Source organism: Cryptomeria japonica, chromosome 9 (genome assembly GCF_030272615.1).
Source record: "Cryptomeria japonica chromosome 9, Sugi_1.0, whole genome shotgun sequence".
Classification (NCBI taxonomy): Eukaryota; Viridiplantae; Streptophyta; class Pinopsida; order Cupressales; family Cupressaceae; genus Cryptomeria; species Cryptomeria japonica.
The window spans coordinates 204,056,401-204,077,407 of NC_081413.1; the positions used below are offsets into that span (position 1 = coordinate 204,056,401).

A 21,007-nucleotide genomic window follows, 5' to 3' on the forward strand; every position below is an offset into this window, starting at 1 on the left:
AGATGTGTACTCTGCCTTCTTTCGAATCAAGGCTATAAAAGTGTTGTTGAAATCCTTTAAAACAAAACCCCCTGTCCTTGACTCCTCCACCACTCCCACTATATCATTTGCTAAGATGTCCCAAAATTTTTGATAAAAAAGGGCTAGGAAGTCATTCGACCCTGGAGATTTAGCAGAAAACAAAACCAAAAACAGTTTTTTTCACCTCCTCCATTGACACCTCCTCCATTAACATTTTGTTGTGTTCTTTCTTCACACTTAAGGAATAACCCCCAAAATATGATGCATATCTCCTCGATGGCTCCCCTCCCCATTGAAGATATCTAAAAAATGTTTAACTACCTCCAAATTAATGTGATTTAAATCTATAAAGTTAATTCTTTTTTAATATAACATAACTAATAATAATAGAGTAAAAAAATTAATGCTTTGAAAATGAAAAATATTTGTATTGAAAAGTTAAAAAATTTGATAATAATAGAAAAAATACTTTTTGTTCTTTAAAGAAAAAACTATATTTAAAAATTATATAATTTAACAATAATAAATAAAATTGAATACTCTTTTAAAAATACTGCTTCTAAAAATTAAATATTTATTTTTGTTGACAAATTCTCTCGCAGCCAAATGCATTTCAAATTACATGATTTTTATTTTTATTTACGTCCCCCTGTGACTATTCCATGTAACTAAGAAATGAGTTTTTCAAAATTACCATTGCCTTAAGTTTTATTATGGTCAGTTAGATTCTATATAATTTTTACTTGTAACTAGCATATATATAGAAATATATATAAAAGAAGCCTAGAGATATTTTATTAATTTATTAATTTTTAGTAAAATTTTGAAATGAAAGCCTCGATATCTATCAACTTTTTTTATATATATTTCTATATAAATGTAAAATACTAAATATTTTTGTATTAAATATTGTTCATTTTTATTTTTCTTCCTATAAAAGTGGTGAACCACTATAATTTTATTAATATTAAAATCCCATGCAACCAATACACATATCTAGATGGAGATCAAAATTTCCCCATCGGCTGAATAATAAGTAATAATAATACTTTTCTAAATTTAATAATATTTTTCTTTTAAATTGTTTAAATTGATTTATTAAATTTTGTTTTGTGTTAATAACAAAGAAACATAAACATGTAAAGTGGAAGAAAATATTGATGAGTTATTTTAAAAACCTCAATCTTCACTTATCATATTAACATTCTCGTCAAATAATAAAACCCCAATTTATTCTACCTTTTAAAATGAATTTTTTGAGTGTGAGGTAAAAGTATATTTGAAATTAAATAAAGTCAATTGCAATATAATTGTCATTCCACACGAAAAATATAAAGTTTTATAAGTGATTATAGCTTTTACATTTTCATACAATGTAGTGGACAAATTATTATGACCACCATATATTCATACAATCTAAAGGCATGCAAAACAATGGTATATAATTTCCATACTTATTGGTTTCAATAAGAAGTTGTGGATCAAACTTTTCTAATTCAATGGACTGTAGTATTTTGCCTTTAGTAAATTCTTTTAGGTAAATCAATGTGAAAAGGAGACCATTTATATGTCTCTTCACCTTCTTCATTATCTATTTCTAATTTTCACATTTGATGATATTCTCTGTCAACCAACAAAATGAAGTATCACATCCAGCTATTCCAGTGAATCATAACATCAAAATAATTTTCATAAACTTTTGTTTGTACTTCATGAGAGTCAAATTCTCCAATTGGTGCATACTTTCTAGAAGTATCTGTTGGTGATGGAATTATCATCCAAGTTAATGTAGTGTAGTTGAATTCAACAACCTCACCATTGTTTGTATGATTTCCCATCTAGTAAAATCTTCCCTTACAACAAAAACTTCTTCCCAATGGATAGTACGAATTTTCAACATATATTTGATTCCATGAATCTGACAACAACTATTATGGTAGGTCTTCACACATGCTTTTGGGTTTTTTATCCTCCATCAAACCTACAACATGTTAACATATTCAAATGTTGTACAACATTTTTCTCAAAAATATAGAAAACATGATGGTTAGAGAACTTCAATTTTAATGGATGATATAAAAATTAAGATTAAAGTTAGATTAGGGGTAATTTCAATGTTCAATTATAGGTATAGTTTTTAATGTTATATAATTACAATATTTGTGGGTTTGGTATAGTTTTTATTGTTATATGATTACAATATTTGTGGGTTTGAATAATAATTTATGGATCAAAGTACATAAATATTTATAAAAGTTATAAAATATTTATGAAAATATAGTAAATGAAGTTGCTTCTAAATGTTGTAGTTTTTTTACCCCAGCTTTTTATTTTTCGCTAATTAGTATTATTTTTTATGTAATGCTCTTTATATGAATTTACATATTGAGGAAACAAACATACAGAGTGGAAGAAAATATTGATGAGGCACTTTATAAATCACAACCTCTTAGTAAGGACTCATACAATGGAATTTTGAAATTGTATTCTATTTTTGAAAATAAAAAGTGAAAAAATATTGTTGCATGCATTAGATAATGACTAGCATATTTACATTCTTCTGTGATATTAAATCCCAATTTATTGTAACCTTTAAACTTTAGCATTTTTTAGAGATTTACTAATTGCACCAATGAGATATGACTTTCCCGTTCCTGTTGTTCCTTGAACTATCATTTATAATGGTGTCACACTTTTATCGCTAGAATAGTGTGACATAATAATGGGTAATGGTTTTTCTTGTTTTCCACTGAGGCTTTTGTAATCGATATGTTCTGCTACATCATTATATATATGGAATACATTATCTCTCATTGTATTGATGAAGTTGATTGCTTGAGATGTGTATCCATCACCTGGATATCTGAAAGACCAATTTGTTTGCCTATCAATATCTCATCTTCCCAACATATCTATTTCAGAAACTTGCATAAATTGACCATGATGTAATCTAGAAATGATTTCCCATTCATGCTCTGTAGTGTTTCCATGAACAAATCCATTTTCTTCAGTTTCTGAATCACTACTATTCTCATTATTTTCTGCATTATTTGTTCGCTCCACATGCCATGGATTATAATTAAATGTTTCCCAATTTGATATTATAGATTTATTGTTATCATCAATATCTATTCTTATGTCACGGAAAGGTTTGTAGAGTAACAATTCTAAAAAACAAAAATCAACGAATTTTCCTACTTCACGTGGAGGCATGGAAAACAATCTTGAAAACACTCTAACTATTACTGCATTTTTCCTAGCCTACCATTTGATATCACTTTTTCATCTATTATTATAAATCCATGATCTAGTTGCATCAATCATTGTGATAGCTTCCATAGACAATGGCCTTGTTCTATATCCATCGATGAATGATTTTGTTTGTTCTTGATTTTCCTCTCCATCATTTATAGCCACAAGTTTGAATACTTCACACGAGACATTTAGATTAACAAACCATCTACTGCTTTCAATGAGTGGAAGTTCTAACAGCATGTGAGATGTTTCTTGAGCTCCAACATCTCTCTCAATAATAGTTTCATTTAGAAGTTTCCTATATGCTTTTGCTGCAAGATCATCTAGGTTTTCAATATTTGTAAGATGCATCAACATTTGATGGTAGGTTTCTGAGCTTTTCTCTGCTTTTGCTGTATACTTTGCAATATACTTTATCACAGCATGTTTGGAGAGAACAGGTTGCCAGTCTATGCTGGCTCTCCATAATTGCAATATATAATGATTATGTGAATTGATTCTATCATCATTCCTTACTGGATCAAAAAAAATTTCACCAGTATCTTTATCCTCATATAATTTTGAACCATGTAAATTTAAATTCCAAGGAGCATTGTATCTACAATTTATATAAAAGTTAATTCTTCAGCATTGTTGCAATATTATACTTACTCTTTATATATATAATTTAAATTTTTTAAAGTACATACCTGCAAACCATGCTTCCTTTTTTCTTTCTTAAGCATGCACCCTCTCTACAGATTGTATGTCTTTGTACAGTGTTTAGGATTTCTTCATAATCCTGATCTATATCCTTTTGAATAAGTTGTCTTGTATTTTTTAAGCATGGATGTAGAGAAAAATTTGGAAATGCCTACAATAACAAATATTAATGTATTAATTGGCTATTCATACAAGTGTTTACATTTGTGATGTAGAACAAAAAAATTCATTGTTCATTGTAATTATACCTATACATTTCGTTGATGAAGATTAGCTCTTGGATTCCATGCATGAACTATGGAATGAAAATATTTTTGTGCGGTTTTTACTTCTTGTTCATTAGACCAATCTATATTATCCATATTTGGTGCTCCATGTATCCATAAGAATCAATGAACATGTGGTGATCCCCTATGTTGCCACTCATATTTGCACCAATAGTCTTTAACATTGAAGCCCTTTTCTAATATTTCTTTTCTAAAGTTTGAATGTCTTAAATTCATCTAGTGGGAAACTATGTGAGGGTAGTCGATAACATTTTGTTTCCTCCATATTTGAGCTTCACGTGGATTACTTGGTGTTGTTCCTAGCATTAATGCATGTAAATCTGGCCAATACAAATCAGCTGCACTTAGTGTGAAGAATATTATTGGTGTTCCTATTTGATGTAGCATGTCAGATAGTTCTGCTCTGGATTTTGACCAATATGACCTGGTTCTTCTTAATGTTGTCCCAAATCACATCAGCTTATCATCTAGGTGTGAGGTTCGCAACTGCTCCACGTGCTCGTGTAATTCATTTATGGTGATGGGCAAATCTTGAAAGTTTCTTTTTGCAAAAATTGCACTTGAACTGTGTGCTCGATGTCTCATTATCATGTTCATCATGTAATACCTTCTGATGTGCATATGACTTTTATTCCAAGGTAACATTCTTGGCACACATAACACATTGTTGGACAAAGAAAGCTATCTATTCGGTTTAAAAAAATTACTTGCAAATTTCTAAAATCATTTTGAAGCATTCCACTATGATTGTCTGCATTGTTTTCCATTCTTTCATTTAAGTTATCATGTTGTACATATGGACTATTTTTAGGCACATACTCATTTGTCGGTGATTGTTCTGTAATTCCTTGTCATCTATTTGTGCTGAAATTTTCTTCTTCTTGATGTTCATTTTCTAATTCTTGTACTGTTATCTCTCCTCTTCTTCTACAATATCTTTCTCTGTCTGCATTATTACGCATTCATTGAAGTTCTTCCCTTTGATCATCTGTCTTCTCCTCTCGTTGTCTTCATCGATATTCTCTTTGATATGCCCTTCTATAATCTCTTTGTTGTTGTCTTCTTTTGTCCTCAAATTGTTGGCTTTGACTGGATCGGAGAGGAACTTGTTGATTATTTTCTATTTGATAAAGACATAATTGTTGTGAATTATGTTGAGAATCCCTTCTTCTTATATTTTCTTCTTCTAAAATTTGATTTTGTAATTGTTGTTCTATTATCTATGCTCTTCTTCTACTATAATTTTGTTTGTTTGCTTCATTATTATGTACATGTTTCTCTTCACTTTGAACATTTTCCACATGTTCTCATTTCCTTCTTTGATATTCTCTTTGATATGTCCTATTATATTCCCTATGATGTTGTCTTCTTTGTTCTTCAGATTGAAATGTAAAGTTCTATTCTGGCATAACTGCAAAATGATTTGTATTTAAATTGTCTATTTTAATTACTATATATGAATTTTATTAATTAAACTAAAGTTGCATATGTTAATTTTTACATACGATAAGTTATTTGTATGAGATGCATACATTAATTTTTTTTTCATTTAAGAAAACATAAGAAACAGTCAAACTTTAAGTCACACTCAATTTGTTATATAAACTTTTCGATAAAATAAATATGCATGATTATTATTTATTGGATTTACTTTTATTTGTGTAATGATAAATACAATATAAATGACAAAGTAGATGGAAATTTACATTCAATCATGTGATCATATATAACAATTATATAGATCAATTAATTACATAAAATGGAATGTGGTAACCATATTCTTTGTACAATTGATCAAAGAATAAAAGAGTGAATTCTTTGATTGGAATATTTATACTTTTTCAAAATTTACTAACATTTTGATTGATACATGTTAGAAGATGTGTTACATAGCAACAATGTTTATGTCTCCATTGGATATTGGTGAACAAATATATCTATAGCTTTGTTTATTTCATTTTCATCTGGTCCAATTTGTACTTCATTTTCACTTGTACAAAAAGAACAATTCTTTTAATCTTTTGTTGTAATTGAGTAATTTGAGTAGTCTTCTTCAAATTGACTAGTTTTAGTCTTCTTACTCATCATGTTGTCAATATCTTGTTTAGATAGTTCTCTGTGAAGGGAGTCTAAAAAATCTTTAATGATTTCTTTAGTTGGTCGAACCATCAAAGAACTTTCTAGAAAGGTGCAATCAAGATCTTCGACAAACTTTTCTATCTTTCTCAAATAAAAATTGATAGATTCTTTCATTCTATTCAATTTTTTTTGCAGCTTAGAAGTGTTTTGTGTCTCATCTTACTTGCTTTGAGCCATTCATTAAGAAACAATTTGTTTTGTTCAATTACCAATGCCTCCAATTCATTCAAAGGAACTACTTTCATTTTTTTTTAAATTTCAATATTTTGATTGCACATGAAAATTTCTTCCTCAATTTTTTCATCAAGCTCCCTTGCAATATTTGTTTTCTAAATGATACGACTATAAACTTTTGTTGCATTCTTTATCACATGCACACCATAATTTTGCAATTCTATTCTCCAATATGTAAATGCACTATATATTCCTTGTACATCTACATTTTGAGTAGGAGCCAAGTAATCTAAAGGTGGAGTCAAAGAGCATGGTACAGTTTGAATTGATTTGTAACTATGGGAAGGTGAAGTGGATGTTGAAACAATATTAAAGCATGGTTGAATATTTCCTTTTTCCAATGTTGTTGTATCAACATTTTGCCCTTCAAACCTTTGCCTTTCTAATAATGGTGTATTATCTTCTTTTTCTTCTTCAACGTCATTCATGGCTGCATCATTTCCTTTTGTGAAAACTTCTTCTCTATCTCTTACAAGATGAAGACATGCACTATCTTCTTCCATGTCCAAGTTTGTTGCATCTAATGGCTGGACAATTTTATTTGTATTTTGATTGGTAGAATGATGTATCGGTAGTAGAGAATAAGGTTTTCCCAACCACTCCATTGACATTAGTATCACATTCATTGTTATGTTCTCAACTGACACATCTTCAACTATAGACCAATTCACTTTATCCATCGGTTGATCACATATGCTCATTGTATAGTAAATTGGATCCAACTGATTTCCATCTTCTTCCATGTGCTCAGGTATTCTATCGAATTTGCAAGCTCTCATGATAGGAAGATTTAGTCTACAGTAATCTTTGGTTTTGATTTCCTTTTCATTTTGTCAATTAGCCCAATGATCTTCTAAAGCAGGTTCATGTTTGTAGTCTGCCTCTATTATTCTACCGATCAGTCCTATTGGATCAAAATTGTATCTCACATCACTAAAGTTGTACATGTGGAGATGTGTCATGTCAATTTCAACTATGTGAGCTACATCCATGTCAACACATGAGTAATCACCAACCTTAATTGGAGATTCAACTATAAAAAACCCCTGTTTCCCCATTACCTTATCAACTTCTGCTATTTGTCTACACATTTCAAGCAGAATTATTTTGTCTAAAGGGTACTTGGGCAATTTCAATGGGCTTCCATGGAAACCTACAACTCTAATGTATGTGAATGTTTGGAATTGGATATACCAGTTCCCAAACTTTGATAGTTCACTGCTCACATCTGAAGATAATCTTTTGCTTAAATCATTGTCAAGATGTCTTACTATGGAAAAAATGAAGGCGTCGTTAACTCTGCAATAGTGTTTTTCACTTTCTATCAGTTCTAACTGAAGGTAACTACCAAATATTCATCTTCCTGCTTCATTAAGGTTTCCAACTCTATTTAGTCCTGGATAGCTACCTTGGTAGGCCAACAAGTATACTAAATACGAACTCATGTGAAATGTGTTGCTCTGCAAAACATCTATCTATTGTTGATTCAAGTTGTCACTAATTATAGTTGCCCAATCAAATTTTTTTCCCTTTGTTATTTTCAAAATATAATAACACATCCATGGATGGAAGTGTTTCACTTTTGGAGTACCATATACTCTACTTAGAAGTGTGATATAATCTTTTGCTTCCTCTTTGAATTCTACTATATGTTGTCCTCTAGCCAACTTTTTTACATTCCTAGTACTTTCAAGAATGAGATGTTCATTAATGAATTTCGAAGCTTTGTTGTTTTTATTTTCATAATAGTTGTTAGCAACTATCCAATCAATACATTTGTATTCTGTATATTGTGGAATACAGAACACTCTTTGTATCATTTGAGGACTAATATCTAACACCGTACCACCCAACGGGCCAATAATCTTCCTTTCATCTTCGTCATAATATTGTGCACACTGCACTACCAAATCAACCGATTGTAGAGACAGGGGAAATGCAACTGCTTCAACTAATCCTGAGGCTGGCATGGATTGAGAAAGAATTGATCTTCCTCCTCCCTTTGCAATTCTATGAACAAATTCATAAATATCCACATGACCCATGTTCGTGTCTCCTATCTCATTGTAGCATGAATCAAATTTTGACTCACGAATGAGTCTTGTAAACTTATATTTCATTTTGACTGAAATCTTTGCTCTTCCTGGGAAATTATTAATAGTTTTGAGTATCAATACGTATTATACTATACATAAATATCCACATGACCCATGTTCGTGTCTCCTATCTCATTGTAGCATGAATCAAATTTTGACTCACGAATGAGTCTTGTAAACTTATATTTCATTTTGACTGAAATCTTTGCTCTTCCTGGGAAATTATTAATAGTTTTGAGTATCAATACGTATTATACTATATTTATAATAATTTTTTTTTAAAAATACGATGTTTACAAATTGTATCATTGAATTTAATAGAGTACAAAATTTTCGATACAGGAAACTTTTATTTACCTACTATTATGCAATTTTTTGACATCAATCATAATAATTTTAATTTTTTTGACACAAAACTGAAATTGGATTTTTTTATTAATTGACAACATTGTTTTTATTGACATGTTCATCTGAACTAATTTCTTGTGAGAACTATGATTGTATCCAGTGATGTCCTCTTCTTGTCTTAATTTTTTTATAAAGGTACAAATCGAAACCAAGTTCCAACTATTTAATGATTTAATTAAGATGTCTACCTAATAGATTATTTATTTAATTAAATTTTATCTTGAATACATCTGAAATATGTACCTGAAATAAAAAATGAAAACAACAAAAACATATAACTATAACATTGATTACAAATTATATCATTCAATTTAATTTAAAATAAAAATCCATAATAATTTCATTTATATAATTAAATTAAATTAAATTTATTACTTTAAAACTAATTTATTTCGTTATAGCTAATTTTATTGTTTATTTTATTTATTTATTTAAGATTTATTTATTTTATGAAACTAAGTTTCAATTAATTTTAGTTATTTTTTTATATTTTTTTTTCTTAATTGTATTTGATTTAATTTATTTAGGTAAATGTAAATTAATTAAAATACTTAATGTTGATTACAAATTATATCATTCAATTTAATTTAAAATAAAAATCCATAATAATTTATAATTTTTACTTATAATTAATATAAAATAGAATTGAATTAGAAAATCCAAACAAATTAAAATCATTTAAGCTTTCCATTACCGATCTCCTGTCTCAATCACTCCAGGCTGTTAGGTTCCATACCCTTCTCATTGTCTTCTCCCACCTGCAAATCACACCAATTGTGTTTCAAACCCTAGCGATCTTCCTCAATTAAACTTCGCATGCACCCTTCTCTGAAATCCCGTGCCCTTGGATTCCCTTCTGCCACCTGCAATTCTTCCGTTTTGCGTTGGAATTTGGCTCGAAAGCCTGGCGATCCTGATCTTTAACTTCAGTCAAGATCGGTTGTGGAAAAAGCTTCTGCAATAAAACTAAATCAACACATGCATTCCGTTGTGCCACCTGTAGATTGTTCCGTTTGTGTTGGAATTTGGTTCGAAACGCTGGCGATCAGGATTTGGCTGGAATTGTTCAGTTTTATGTTTGGTGTGGAGAAAGACTTCTGCAATTAAAACTAATAAAAAGGAAATGCTCATGGAATGAGTTTGAACGAATATAATTTAAAGCTTTGACCAAATGTCTTTGGGAAATCGAGATCCATCTATATTCTCATAAAGGAAAATCTCTCACACTGCCCGAAACCGCAAATTGTGGAGAAACAAAGCCTCTCCACAATATCGAGTTACGTTTCAGTCATTTTTTTTCTGACTAATCCTTCTACTGTCATGTTTGCATTAGGGTTTCAATTTGGTGGTAGTAAGATTGTATCTATGGTTAAAATTTATATTTTCAACTATTTTGATATATATTTAACTTATATATGTATTTATTTATAATAGAAGTTATATTATTTGCTTAACAAATTTTAGGTCAAAGAATTTTATGTATTGTTAGGAGAAAAGCATTTCTAATCTAGAAAATTAAATTGTAATAGATATTTATCTATGATATTAAAGTTTAAAGGTAATTTGATTTAAATTATTAATCTGATTTTGGAAAATATTTTTTAAAACAAGTTAAAGATAAAATTAAGAATTCAAATATTTGTATAAAAAATCTCAATTATATTAAATTATTTTATATTTTGTGATATTAGGTAAAGTTGTAAGTGAGATCAAGTTATTAAGATGCAATATAAAATATTTTTGTGAAAACCCTTTAAAATATAAATCATGCATAGTTATTTTAGAGCTGACAATCTCAAAAAATGTCGTTCTCATTGCCATTAAAAGTTTGAAATTAATGGTTCCACATTGAACGTTCTTATTTTTATAAAATGTAAAAGTTATAATTTAACTGTCTCACATTTAAATCTTCTTGTCGTTATAAAATATAAAAGTTAATTTTTAATAGTCCCACATCTCAAGTGCCTTCTCTGTTATGACATCACGTTAAAAAAACAGTTAAATTGTTTCATCCTTTTTTTTGTCGCACATGACATTTAACATCCGTTGTGACATCATATAGAAAATAGTTAAACTATCTCAATCTTTTATTATGTCGGGAATTGCATTTAACAAAATAAGATGTCATGTCAAGTACCTTAGAATAAGATGTCATCTCAAGCACCTCGGAATAATATGTCAGAATAATATGACATCTTATCTATACAAAGATTGATGTCATCTTCTATCACAAATTGAAATGTAGATTAGTATAAAGAACATTGAATAAATAGAATAGATTATTTTTATAATTTATATTTAATGCAGACAAAACTATATTTCATTATAAAATATTTAGATTACAAAAATAACTAAATTAAAACACCTATATCCTAAAACTATCTTCTTAACTACCCTATTTCAAAAATAATAATTAAAAAATCTTTTACTTAAAACCAATAACCAACAAAATACAAAACAATTTTGTTAATACACTTTAAGCCCGTAAACTAGATAATTACTCTTTGACCCTTTAAAACCTAAACCACCACCTTTTACTTAAACCGGTCTCACATGTATTCTTTAGAGATGAATTACCTCATTTTGATAGTTTTATTTACGTACAAATTCCTACTGCTGATTGGAAAAGTACCTGCTCTTCGTCAAATCGTCGTATCAAAGCAAAGGGCCAATTTTCTCTAATGCCATTCCCTAGTTTACACCACAGTAGTTGGCGTAAACAGTAAGCTAATTTTCCAATGGGGGATTTCTAGGGAATCTAAATAAATAAATAAATGCACATACCCATAAATGAAAAGAAAAGCGGTACGCCAGTAATTCAGATCAGTATGGAATGATAGTATACATAGAAGGGGAGATTCAGGGCCTTTTCTTCCATTATTCTCACGGTTGAGCTGAGATCGCCGTACAATTTGTTCTTTTGGTTTTCAAGTAGGTATCTTTCAGCAAATGGATTCATCTGTGCTACCGGGCTTTCGATTCAATCCAAATGAAGGAGAGCTCGTATTTCGCTATTTGAAGCGGAAAAACTGTGGCATTAAGGAAACATTGGATGTGATTCCTGAGATGGAAGTTTACAAATGCGAGCCTTGGGAGTTGCCAGGTCAAGGATCTAAACTGAATTTGGATATTTACACATCGATTTGAAAATGCTTGTAATATGTTATGATAGATATGTCTGCCTTAAAGTGTTTTCTTCTGGCATCTTGGTCGATAATATACTCATTAAATTAGTCATCCTGGTTTATGTTATAATCTGCTTATTCAATCAGTCATCTTGCTTTGTGGGATAGTCTGCCGATTAAATTTGTCATCCTGGTCGGTGGCCTAATCCTGATGAGTAAATGTCAATCAGGTTTTGTGAATGCAGTGGCCTCTTAATAGCAACAACCTCTTACTACTCTGTCAAGTGTTTGCGAATGGAATGTCAACCTTCGATTTTAAATGTCAATCTTGTAAGTAATACTTGAATAAGACATGCGGCGGCCTCTTGATAGTTACAACCTCTTAGTTTTCTGTCAAGAGTGAGATTTACAGCTGAATTTTGTAGTTAGGACATGACATTTTTTTGTTAGAAACATGTGTTGTAATATATATTCTAAGGGTTTAGGGCATAAAAACTTATAATCCAAGGTTTTAGGACACAAAAGTTTTTATGTCGGTTGATGAGGATGACAGTCCTAATGTTCTTTGTATTTCGTATCTGGATACAGATTAGTTGGAAATCGATTGTATCTGGATATATATAGGGTTTATCTTAGTTGGGTACATTTCTAATTTAATTCTTTTGTTTATAAATTTTTGGCTTTAACCTTGTACCCTCGTATCTGTTAAAAAGATGGAGGTGAGTCAACATTAATGTAATTTCTAAACTGATTAAGTTAGAGAACGAGTTTATGAAATTCCTTGACTGTTTGGTTTGGAATCAATCTCAGAAAAATGGATTGACTGCTGATCTATTTCAACTTGCTATATGATATGTATATTGCATGAGGTGACTTCTGAGTTAGTACCACTTTCAATGTTAGGAAGACTTCACAAGACCTGCAATATGGCTCAATTGGAGCAGTCTTAATCAGCTTTATGTGAGAAAACTATCGGTAGATCAGACCTCTAAATGCCTCATAGATTTGAACAGCTTTTCTAATATCAAGCCAAAATTTAGCAGAGCTTCATATTGTACCATTATTATCATCCTTATATCTAGCCCGTGATGAGATAAAAATATTCTCCAAAGAGCTCTAAAATTTCTGTAATATGTGGAAATAGATTTCATCTATTGCTCTCTATGGAGAGATTTGTAGTTTCCACTGTAAGGCAATGACTTCCATAGTGCCTAATGTTTGCTGAATTCAGATGCTGCATATGATGATCATGCTTTCCTTAGAGGAAAAAAACTTTGGGATAAATAGCGATGATTCACTAGTTTAGAGTATCAAATTAATTTTGATGAAGTAGTTGTTGGAAGTGGAAAACACTCTGAGAGGGGGGGGTGAATCAGAGTGTGACAAATTTTTAACAAGTTATACTTTTATGGACCTTGACAATTTTAATTCACAGTGTGCACAGATGGCTGAGACTTAACACTTTGATGGAATACATTAATGCAGCATGAAGTATACCATTGAACCAACTAAAACATTTGATTCAGACCTTGTTTAACAAAATGGTATTAAAATATTACACAAACTTGAAACATTAAAAAGTACTTTCAATATTGCATTACATAAATCCAACTGAATAGAGTATGAGATAAAGAGGACTAAAATATGATGTATCAGAGCATACACTAGTAAAACAGAATGAAACACGACAATGCACATAACACAATATTTTGCATGAGTGGAAAACCCTCTTGGGGTAGAAAAACCACTCGGAAGATCCCTTATATTAATTCAAAAAGAGCACCAACTCAGTTCACATGTTTTAGAAACCACAAGGCCTCAAGGAGCACCAACCCCTCTTCTTATCAATGAATATTTCAACTCGAGCTACAACCACTGGTGATTTTATGCATGCATTTTATTCTTGCAGTCACAAAACCATCAGGGATTGGAGCGAGAATATTTTATCAGTCTGTACATATGAAAATTTTGCAATAATATTCTTCAACACTATCCAATCTCTGAAAAATATAGTTTTAAATCAATAAAGCCTCATATACTCTGAACAGTATGATTTCAAATCAACAAACCCTGAACAATATGATTTCAAATCAATAAAACCTCAAATACTCTGTACTGTATGATTTCAAATCAATAAACACTGAACAATATGGTTTCAATTCAATGAAGCCTCATATACTCTGTAACAAAAACAGAGTATTGATTTTCAAGAAACCCTCGGCTGTTTCTGGTAAACTACGGCACTGTTTAATGCTACCACTTTGTTCACACTCAAACTACGGCACTGTATTTCTCTGTTTTTCTTCTCACAAACTGATCTGTCAAACTGTTTTTATGCACACCACAGAAAAAACCCCATTTTCATCTTAAATAACCCGCTAACTTACAAGATTTGTAAACTGAAAAACAAATAACTGATTCTAACTGTGCAACGGAAACAGTAGAAACGGAAGACGTTTTAATTTCCCAGTCATGAAAAACAAAAATAAAGCCCGAACACTTCCTTACTTTTATTTTGCATAACTGAAAAATTCGAACCAAGGTAAACAGTATCTCTTAAATCATGTGTTTCAAGAAACATACCTGTTAAACGCAAACTAAACAAATAAACTAACCAGTCAACCGTTAATCTCTTGAATGAAACCATTGTTTGCTCCATTCTCTGTAACTGATTCGAGCTCTGTAGCTCCAGCGGCACTGCGACTCACACGGCGTTAGGGTTTGACGGACTCCAAAACAAAACAAATGAAACGCCAAATACAGCTTCCAAGAAAAACATTTAACTTGTTCGATACAAGAAGTATCCTGAGGAATATGCCCTTTAAACCGTAGCCATATTAAACCAAAGATGTCATTAACATTAATGCAAAGTCAGAGCTATTCATTTATCCGTGTCACCAGCATGGCTTAAAAGAACATGTTTTAAACACTTAACACGTCAGCCAAGTCAGTATGTCCGTATCACTATCCTGGCCCACGAGAAGAACATAACCACATGTCAACACAACATCTTTTTCTTTCTTGTCATCGAGGACAAAAGTACCAAAGAGCAACAGTAGTATATAATGGCTTGTGCTTGAAATGAGTCTTTTAAAATTTTGCAGATTAACTTTGCCTCTAATGTCAAATTTCCTGAAATGTTTAATTATGTTTTCGCATTACATAAATTCCCAGGCATGTTTGTCCATGTAAAAGTTGGCAACTTGTGCTCAATTAATCATTGTTAAATTGTATCTTTTGCAATTTTGCAGAAAGATCTTTTCTGCCGAAGTGTACCAAACAGTGGTACATTTTTAGTCCTTGCGATTGGAAGTATCGCGGCGGTTCAGTTGATAATATGGCTACTGAAGCTGGCATTTGGAAGACCACAGGAAGCTACCACACAGTTCACTCTCAGTCAATTTTAACAGGAGTAAGAAAGACTCTAAGTTTCTATAAGGGCAGACCTCCACTTCGAGGAAAAACTGAATGGATGATGCATGAATACCATATTGATGAAAATGAATTCAAGACAGGACCTGGTTTGCAGGTATTATTCTGACTAATTTGCTGGAGAGTCAAGGGTTACAAAGTTCACAATAATTTCCATAGAGAAATTCTAGAAAAACCATGACAAAACATAAATATCCATTAACCTTTAATTATTTTTACTAAGGATTTTCTATACCTACATTTATTAACGTTGACTTAATAAATAGATACATAGAAATGCATGTTCGCATACCTCTCTCATGCTTTGTCCTACATTGACTTAATTACATAGAAATGTGATGATTCAAAATAAAAATGCACCTAATGTAGACAGTTTCAATCAAATCCAGAAACTGTATACATTAACTCAATGGATTGTGAAATATGATATTTTTCAAAAATGAACTTTTGATGCATAAATGTCATGATAGTAAAATGAGTGCAAGGCAGGACCATGTGTTCAACATCTTTTTTGATTGATAGGGTTTCAATTGAATGTTGTTATTGTAATGGATTTTCCCATCATAGGAAAAATGCTTACAAAGATATGGTCTAAACAATTCTGTTCTTATTCGTAAGATATTTGTCAAACATTGGGCAGGGCTGTTCACGATAAGTAGCAATGTGATTCATGAACATCTTTCTTTTTTAAGTCCAATTTTTTTTCAATCCATTTTTTTAAATCTTGGTAGGAATGCACGTTGAGTTGATGATGTTGGTGATATAAGTAGAAATGCATGTTGAGTTGATGATGTTGGTGATATAAATAGGTGAATATCAGTATTTTTCTATAGCTTATAGTTAAACTCTATGCTTCGTGAGGATGATAATATTAATCTTATATGTGTATTTACATATAGAAGTTCCAAAGTAGCCTTCGGCAGTAATAGAATTGCTGGTGTTACTTAAATGAATTTTAGGTAAAAAAATACGTACAGAAGGATATGGTATGAATTCATTTTGCACTTACATATGATTGAAAATTGCCTTGGCTGTTACTTATTAGAATGTTGGCCACTCTTGTACACTTGAACTTGGCTGTTGTTTACATTTATTATTTTCATTGCGAAGCTCATAGCCCAAGCATTTTGAATGTACAATCTTATATGTGGCGAGATTCTTTCGATCTTTTAACGAAGAGGAAATAAATAAGTGACATTATGACATACTTCTCATAAATCCCATTATTTTCATTCTTTCTCATGCCAAAGCAACATGAATTTGTTGAATTCTAAGATTCACTTCTCCTCCAGAAAAATAGGCAACAAGGGTGTACGGAGGCTGTTTTGTTCATTTTCCCCCAAGAAGCTTAAGTGGCCTTGAATTTCTATATGATTTACTTTGAGTGTTGCACTTCTACTTTCTCTTTCAGATGGTAAAGGGGTAAGGAGAAAATAAGGATGGTTTGCTTAGTCCTCTAATAAATCACTTACAATAAAAGGTTGTTTTTGTCAATCTCTCACATTAGTGAAAGGAATATAAGTTTCTGAGATAACTAATGACAAACACCAATTGTCCGTACAGTGCCATTTCTCTTGCTTGAATAATCAAGACTGGAACTTCGGTCTTTAATAGGGTCTCAATGAATAAGCAAATTTTATGGACCTATTCTAAGAAAAAGCTGTATTGTTTATTTTCACATAAGCCAAAGAAACTTTGGATTTCTGAAATGGTGAGAGTTTTTTATCTCATTTCCCTCTACTAAATGGAAAAGATTTTTCATCGCATTTCCATCCAGTATATGGCAGACAGGAATAGACAAAAATTCATTAATTGATGTCTACCCCTAGTCTTATAATGAGATCACATAATTGAGTCAACATCTATAATTTTTTTTTATATTGAGAATCATAATATTTTTTAATTACTTTGAACATGTTAATATTGTTGACATTTATTATCATTATTAGCAATTTGTAAAGCAACTGTTGGTCCTAATTTTCTTCTGTTCTGCAGAGTGTTTTTGTATTATGCCATGTTCTCAGAAGGTACGAACTTCCGGCAAAAAGTTTGTGGATTGCAAAATACAGAAATTGAGAGGTTTGATTCATTTCCTAAAAGTAGAATTCCTTCCTGTGGTGAAGTCAAGTCTGAAGATGGGTCTAAACTTGATTCGATGCCAAATGGTTTAGGATCAAATTCCGAGTTTGGATGGCTTCCACCAAACAACAATGATTTTCCTCAAGTTCCAGCTGATATAAGCTTTACTAGGCCTGAAGCTACATATGGATATTTGACTGGTGAAGAAATGGATGAGTATATTGAACAAACAGAGATCATAGAGGAAATTCTGCAGGCATGTCTGGATTCCCAGAATTCTAATGTGGATGATTCTTTCCCTCAGGATAGCGATGCTGACATCTTGAATGGTGACTATATAGAACTTAATGACTTTAAGAATTGTGATTCTTCTCTTTTATTTGAGAGTGAATTCAACAATGGTCGTCCTGGAGATTTGGGAGAGAGATTCTAAATTAGATTTTAGTAGTTTTTTTTGGGCAACTTTGGTAGATAGTAATTTCTGTATTTTTAAGTATTTTAGTTGCTATGCATAAAACTGCAAGTCTATCTTTATTATGAGCTCTATAAAGAGTTCCTTGTAGTCGAGTCTGCAAATTATAATGAATGAGGAATACCTCTATATAAAGGAATGATGTAATTGCTGTTTTCAATTAGTAAAAGATGTTTATTTTTGTGTGACATCAAATTCTGTTTGTTGATGTGAATTCTCTGTTATAGAAAACAGTGTTTGTTGTTGTGAATTCTCTATTTGCTATAGGCAAACAGCCTATAGTTATTTACTGTGCACTTCAAAATCTTCAATTACGAGTTCACAGTCGAGTATTGCATAGTTATCAGCAAGATGTGTCATCTGAAGGTACACCGAAAAGAAGAGTTCGCATAAGGCTACATAAGATGGAAGCTTCAGCAGGGCCAAATGAAAAATATGTAATAATCTCAGACACCCATGTTGGAAACTGATACATCACTGCCTGCAACCTGCAGTTTTTATTTTGTTTCATAGTTTCTAGTTTGCACTTAGTAATTTATTCAATAAACTTCAGCATGTCATACCAAGTTTCCTATGGTGGAATGGAAACCGTCCTTATTAATTAATTTCTATGTCAAGACAATGTTGTATTGAGCATTGATTACCTAAAGCTGCCCTATTTTAGTCAAAGTTCAGAATAATCATTTTATTGAATTTCTATTGAGAATTTCTGGATTCTGCGTGCGATCTCCTGCTCTGCTCGACGTCCGACGTGGTGACGGGGCGCCAAGTGGTCCCGGCGGAGGAGGTCTCCCTCCTCCACGTGGTTTTCTTTGTCTTTCGCTAAGCTCTTTTTTATTGTTTTTGATGTTTGTATCGGCTTTATTCCTCTGAATATTTGTGCGATCTTTCATTTATTGCGTTTGTGCCAACCCCTCGGCTCTTAATGGAGCCTGAATCGACCGTCCCAACCCAACGGTAATTTGGTTAACCTTAGCAATTCTCCGCCGTGAGCATCATATAGAGACACTGTTTCCAATGCTGCTCAGGCGATTCCCGAACAAGCGAAGTTCGTGGCGTCCCAAGGAGATGGAGAAGGGCTTCCAGCGGGTAAGGATCCTTCCTCTGACTTCGACTCCATCCTCATCTCGCCTAATGACTCTATGTTGCATGAAATTACCTTAGAAAAGAATATATTAACGGACACTGCTACCTTTTTTGCTTCCGTTGATATTGATAAATGCCCTCCAAGAAAGTTCATGGATGATTGGTTTCACAAGTACTGGAACCTTAAGTTAGGGCTTCGAATTTCCTTCTGTCGACAAATCCAAAAAGGTTTATTTGTTATCTTCTTTGATACCCATGAAATGCAGATTTAAGCTTTAAATAAAACAGTATTGGGCTGTTGGTAGGACCTCTTTTTGAGCCCTTTCCTGGACTCCTGAGGCTATCACAGATGAAGTTTTGGCTCTCTCTTGCCCTAGATGGGCTTTGGTTAAAAATATTCCTGCCTTTTTATGGCGCTTTATCCCTCGAATGCTCGAACCTCTAGGTAAGGCAATTCAGATGGATGAATCGTCTAGGCTTGTCCCAAATTTGGACACTAGGATTCTTATCTCCCTTAAACCATGTGTTGACATCCCAAAAACCCTCAACCTCTGCATAGAAGAGGAATTCTATTCCTGAAATCTTAGGAGGCCTTAATGCTTGCTTTCTCTGTAAAAGAGAGGGGCATCTGTGCAAAGACTGCCCTATTATCAAACACAAAAATGATACCCTTGATGCTAGGGCGACCAACTCGAATGACTATGTTCCTTTGAAGACCTCTAGAGCTACCCCTCTTGCTCAATCCACCCCTGGTGGCTCCATTAATGCCTCAGATAGTCAGGATAGGTTTGTTAACCCTAAAGTTAATGGTGTTGAGTTTGGCCCTAACTCGAGGCAATTTACAGATACTCCCTTACCTCACTCTCCCAATGAACAGGCTTTGTCTCAACCCATGGGAGGGGATAGTGATGATCTCCAATTTGTCACTGGAAAGTCAAAAAAATGTAGAAGGAAAAATTCCCAGCATCTTGCAGTGGAGAAAAATAAACCCACCACCCTGACTAAAACCCCTGAACAGAGTAAGAACAAGAAGCAGGATCCCATCGATCACGCTATTGGTACTCGGGCCTTGGCTAGTAAGAACAATCCCAGCTCTGTGGTTAAGTCCATCATCAAAACCTCTCAAGGCAATGGTCGAGTTGACGATGCCACTCATGCTGGAGGAGGCCCCGCCAGGCCATCAATCATTTCTGGCATCCCTATCGTCGATGGCAAAGTGATTGGTTGTCTTATGGGTCCTTCCTCTAGTATGGGTGTTATCATTAGCTCGACCCAAGATTCTGGGTTTAAGAAGTTTAATGAATTAGGTGATGAACACATTATTGAGGTCATGCCTGCTAAATCTGATTCTAACAAGCCCTATTCTCAAAAGCCCTGCACTACAAATGAGGAATTTCCTACCTCTTCAGGGCATGATTTCAATTTTCAGCATGATGAGTCCTTTATGGACTATGTCTTCGAGGGTGAGGACAATGGCCCCCTCGAGGAGACAGCCAACACGAAACAAAATGGGCATCTTGTGGGTTCCAAGAACAAGGGTCCCGGTCAAAAAAAGAAAATGGGGAATCAATCTTACCCCTCTGGTTGCTCTTACATCCCCATGGGGGCTGAGAATTCCCAAATCCCTGGTTCATCATGAAGTGTGTCTCTTGGAATGTGCGTGGTCTGGAA

General features: G+C 32.4%; 1 protein-coding gene across 2 annotated transcripts; it reads left to right on the plus strand.

The window, feature by feature from the left end:
- Window positions 1-11,783: 11,783 nt before the first annotated feature.
- Window positions 11,784-18,416, plus strand: LOC131038879 (NAC domain-containing protein 54-like). Of its 2 annotated transcripts, XM_057971438.2 has the most exons (3): window positions 11,784-12,245; window positions 15,519-15,796; window positions 17,695-18,416. In XM_057971438.2, the coding sequence occupies exons 1-3, from the start codon at window positions 12,092-12,094 to the stop codon at window positions 17,773-17,775; spliced, it is 513 nt and encodes a 170-aa protein (XP_057827421.2). In that variant the 5' UTR covers window positions 11,784-12,091; the 3' UTR covers window positions 17,776-18,416. The 2 variants fall into 2 exon arrangements, with proteins under 2 accessions (XP_057827421.2, XP_059067241.1); XM_059211258.1 differs by lacking the exon at window positions 15,519-15,796 and having other exon boundaries at window positions 11,810-12,245; window positions 17,695-18,415.
- The last annotated feature ends 2,591 nt before the right edge of the window (window positions 18,417-21,007 follow it).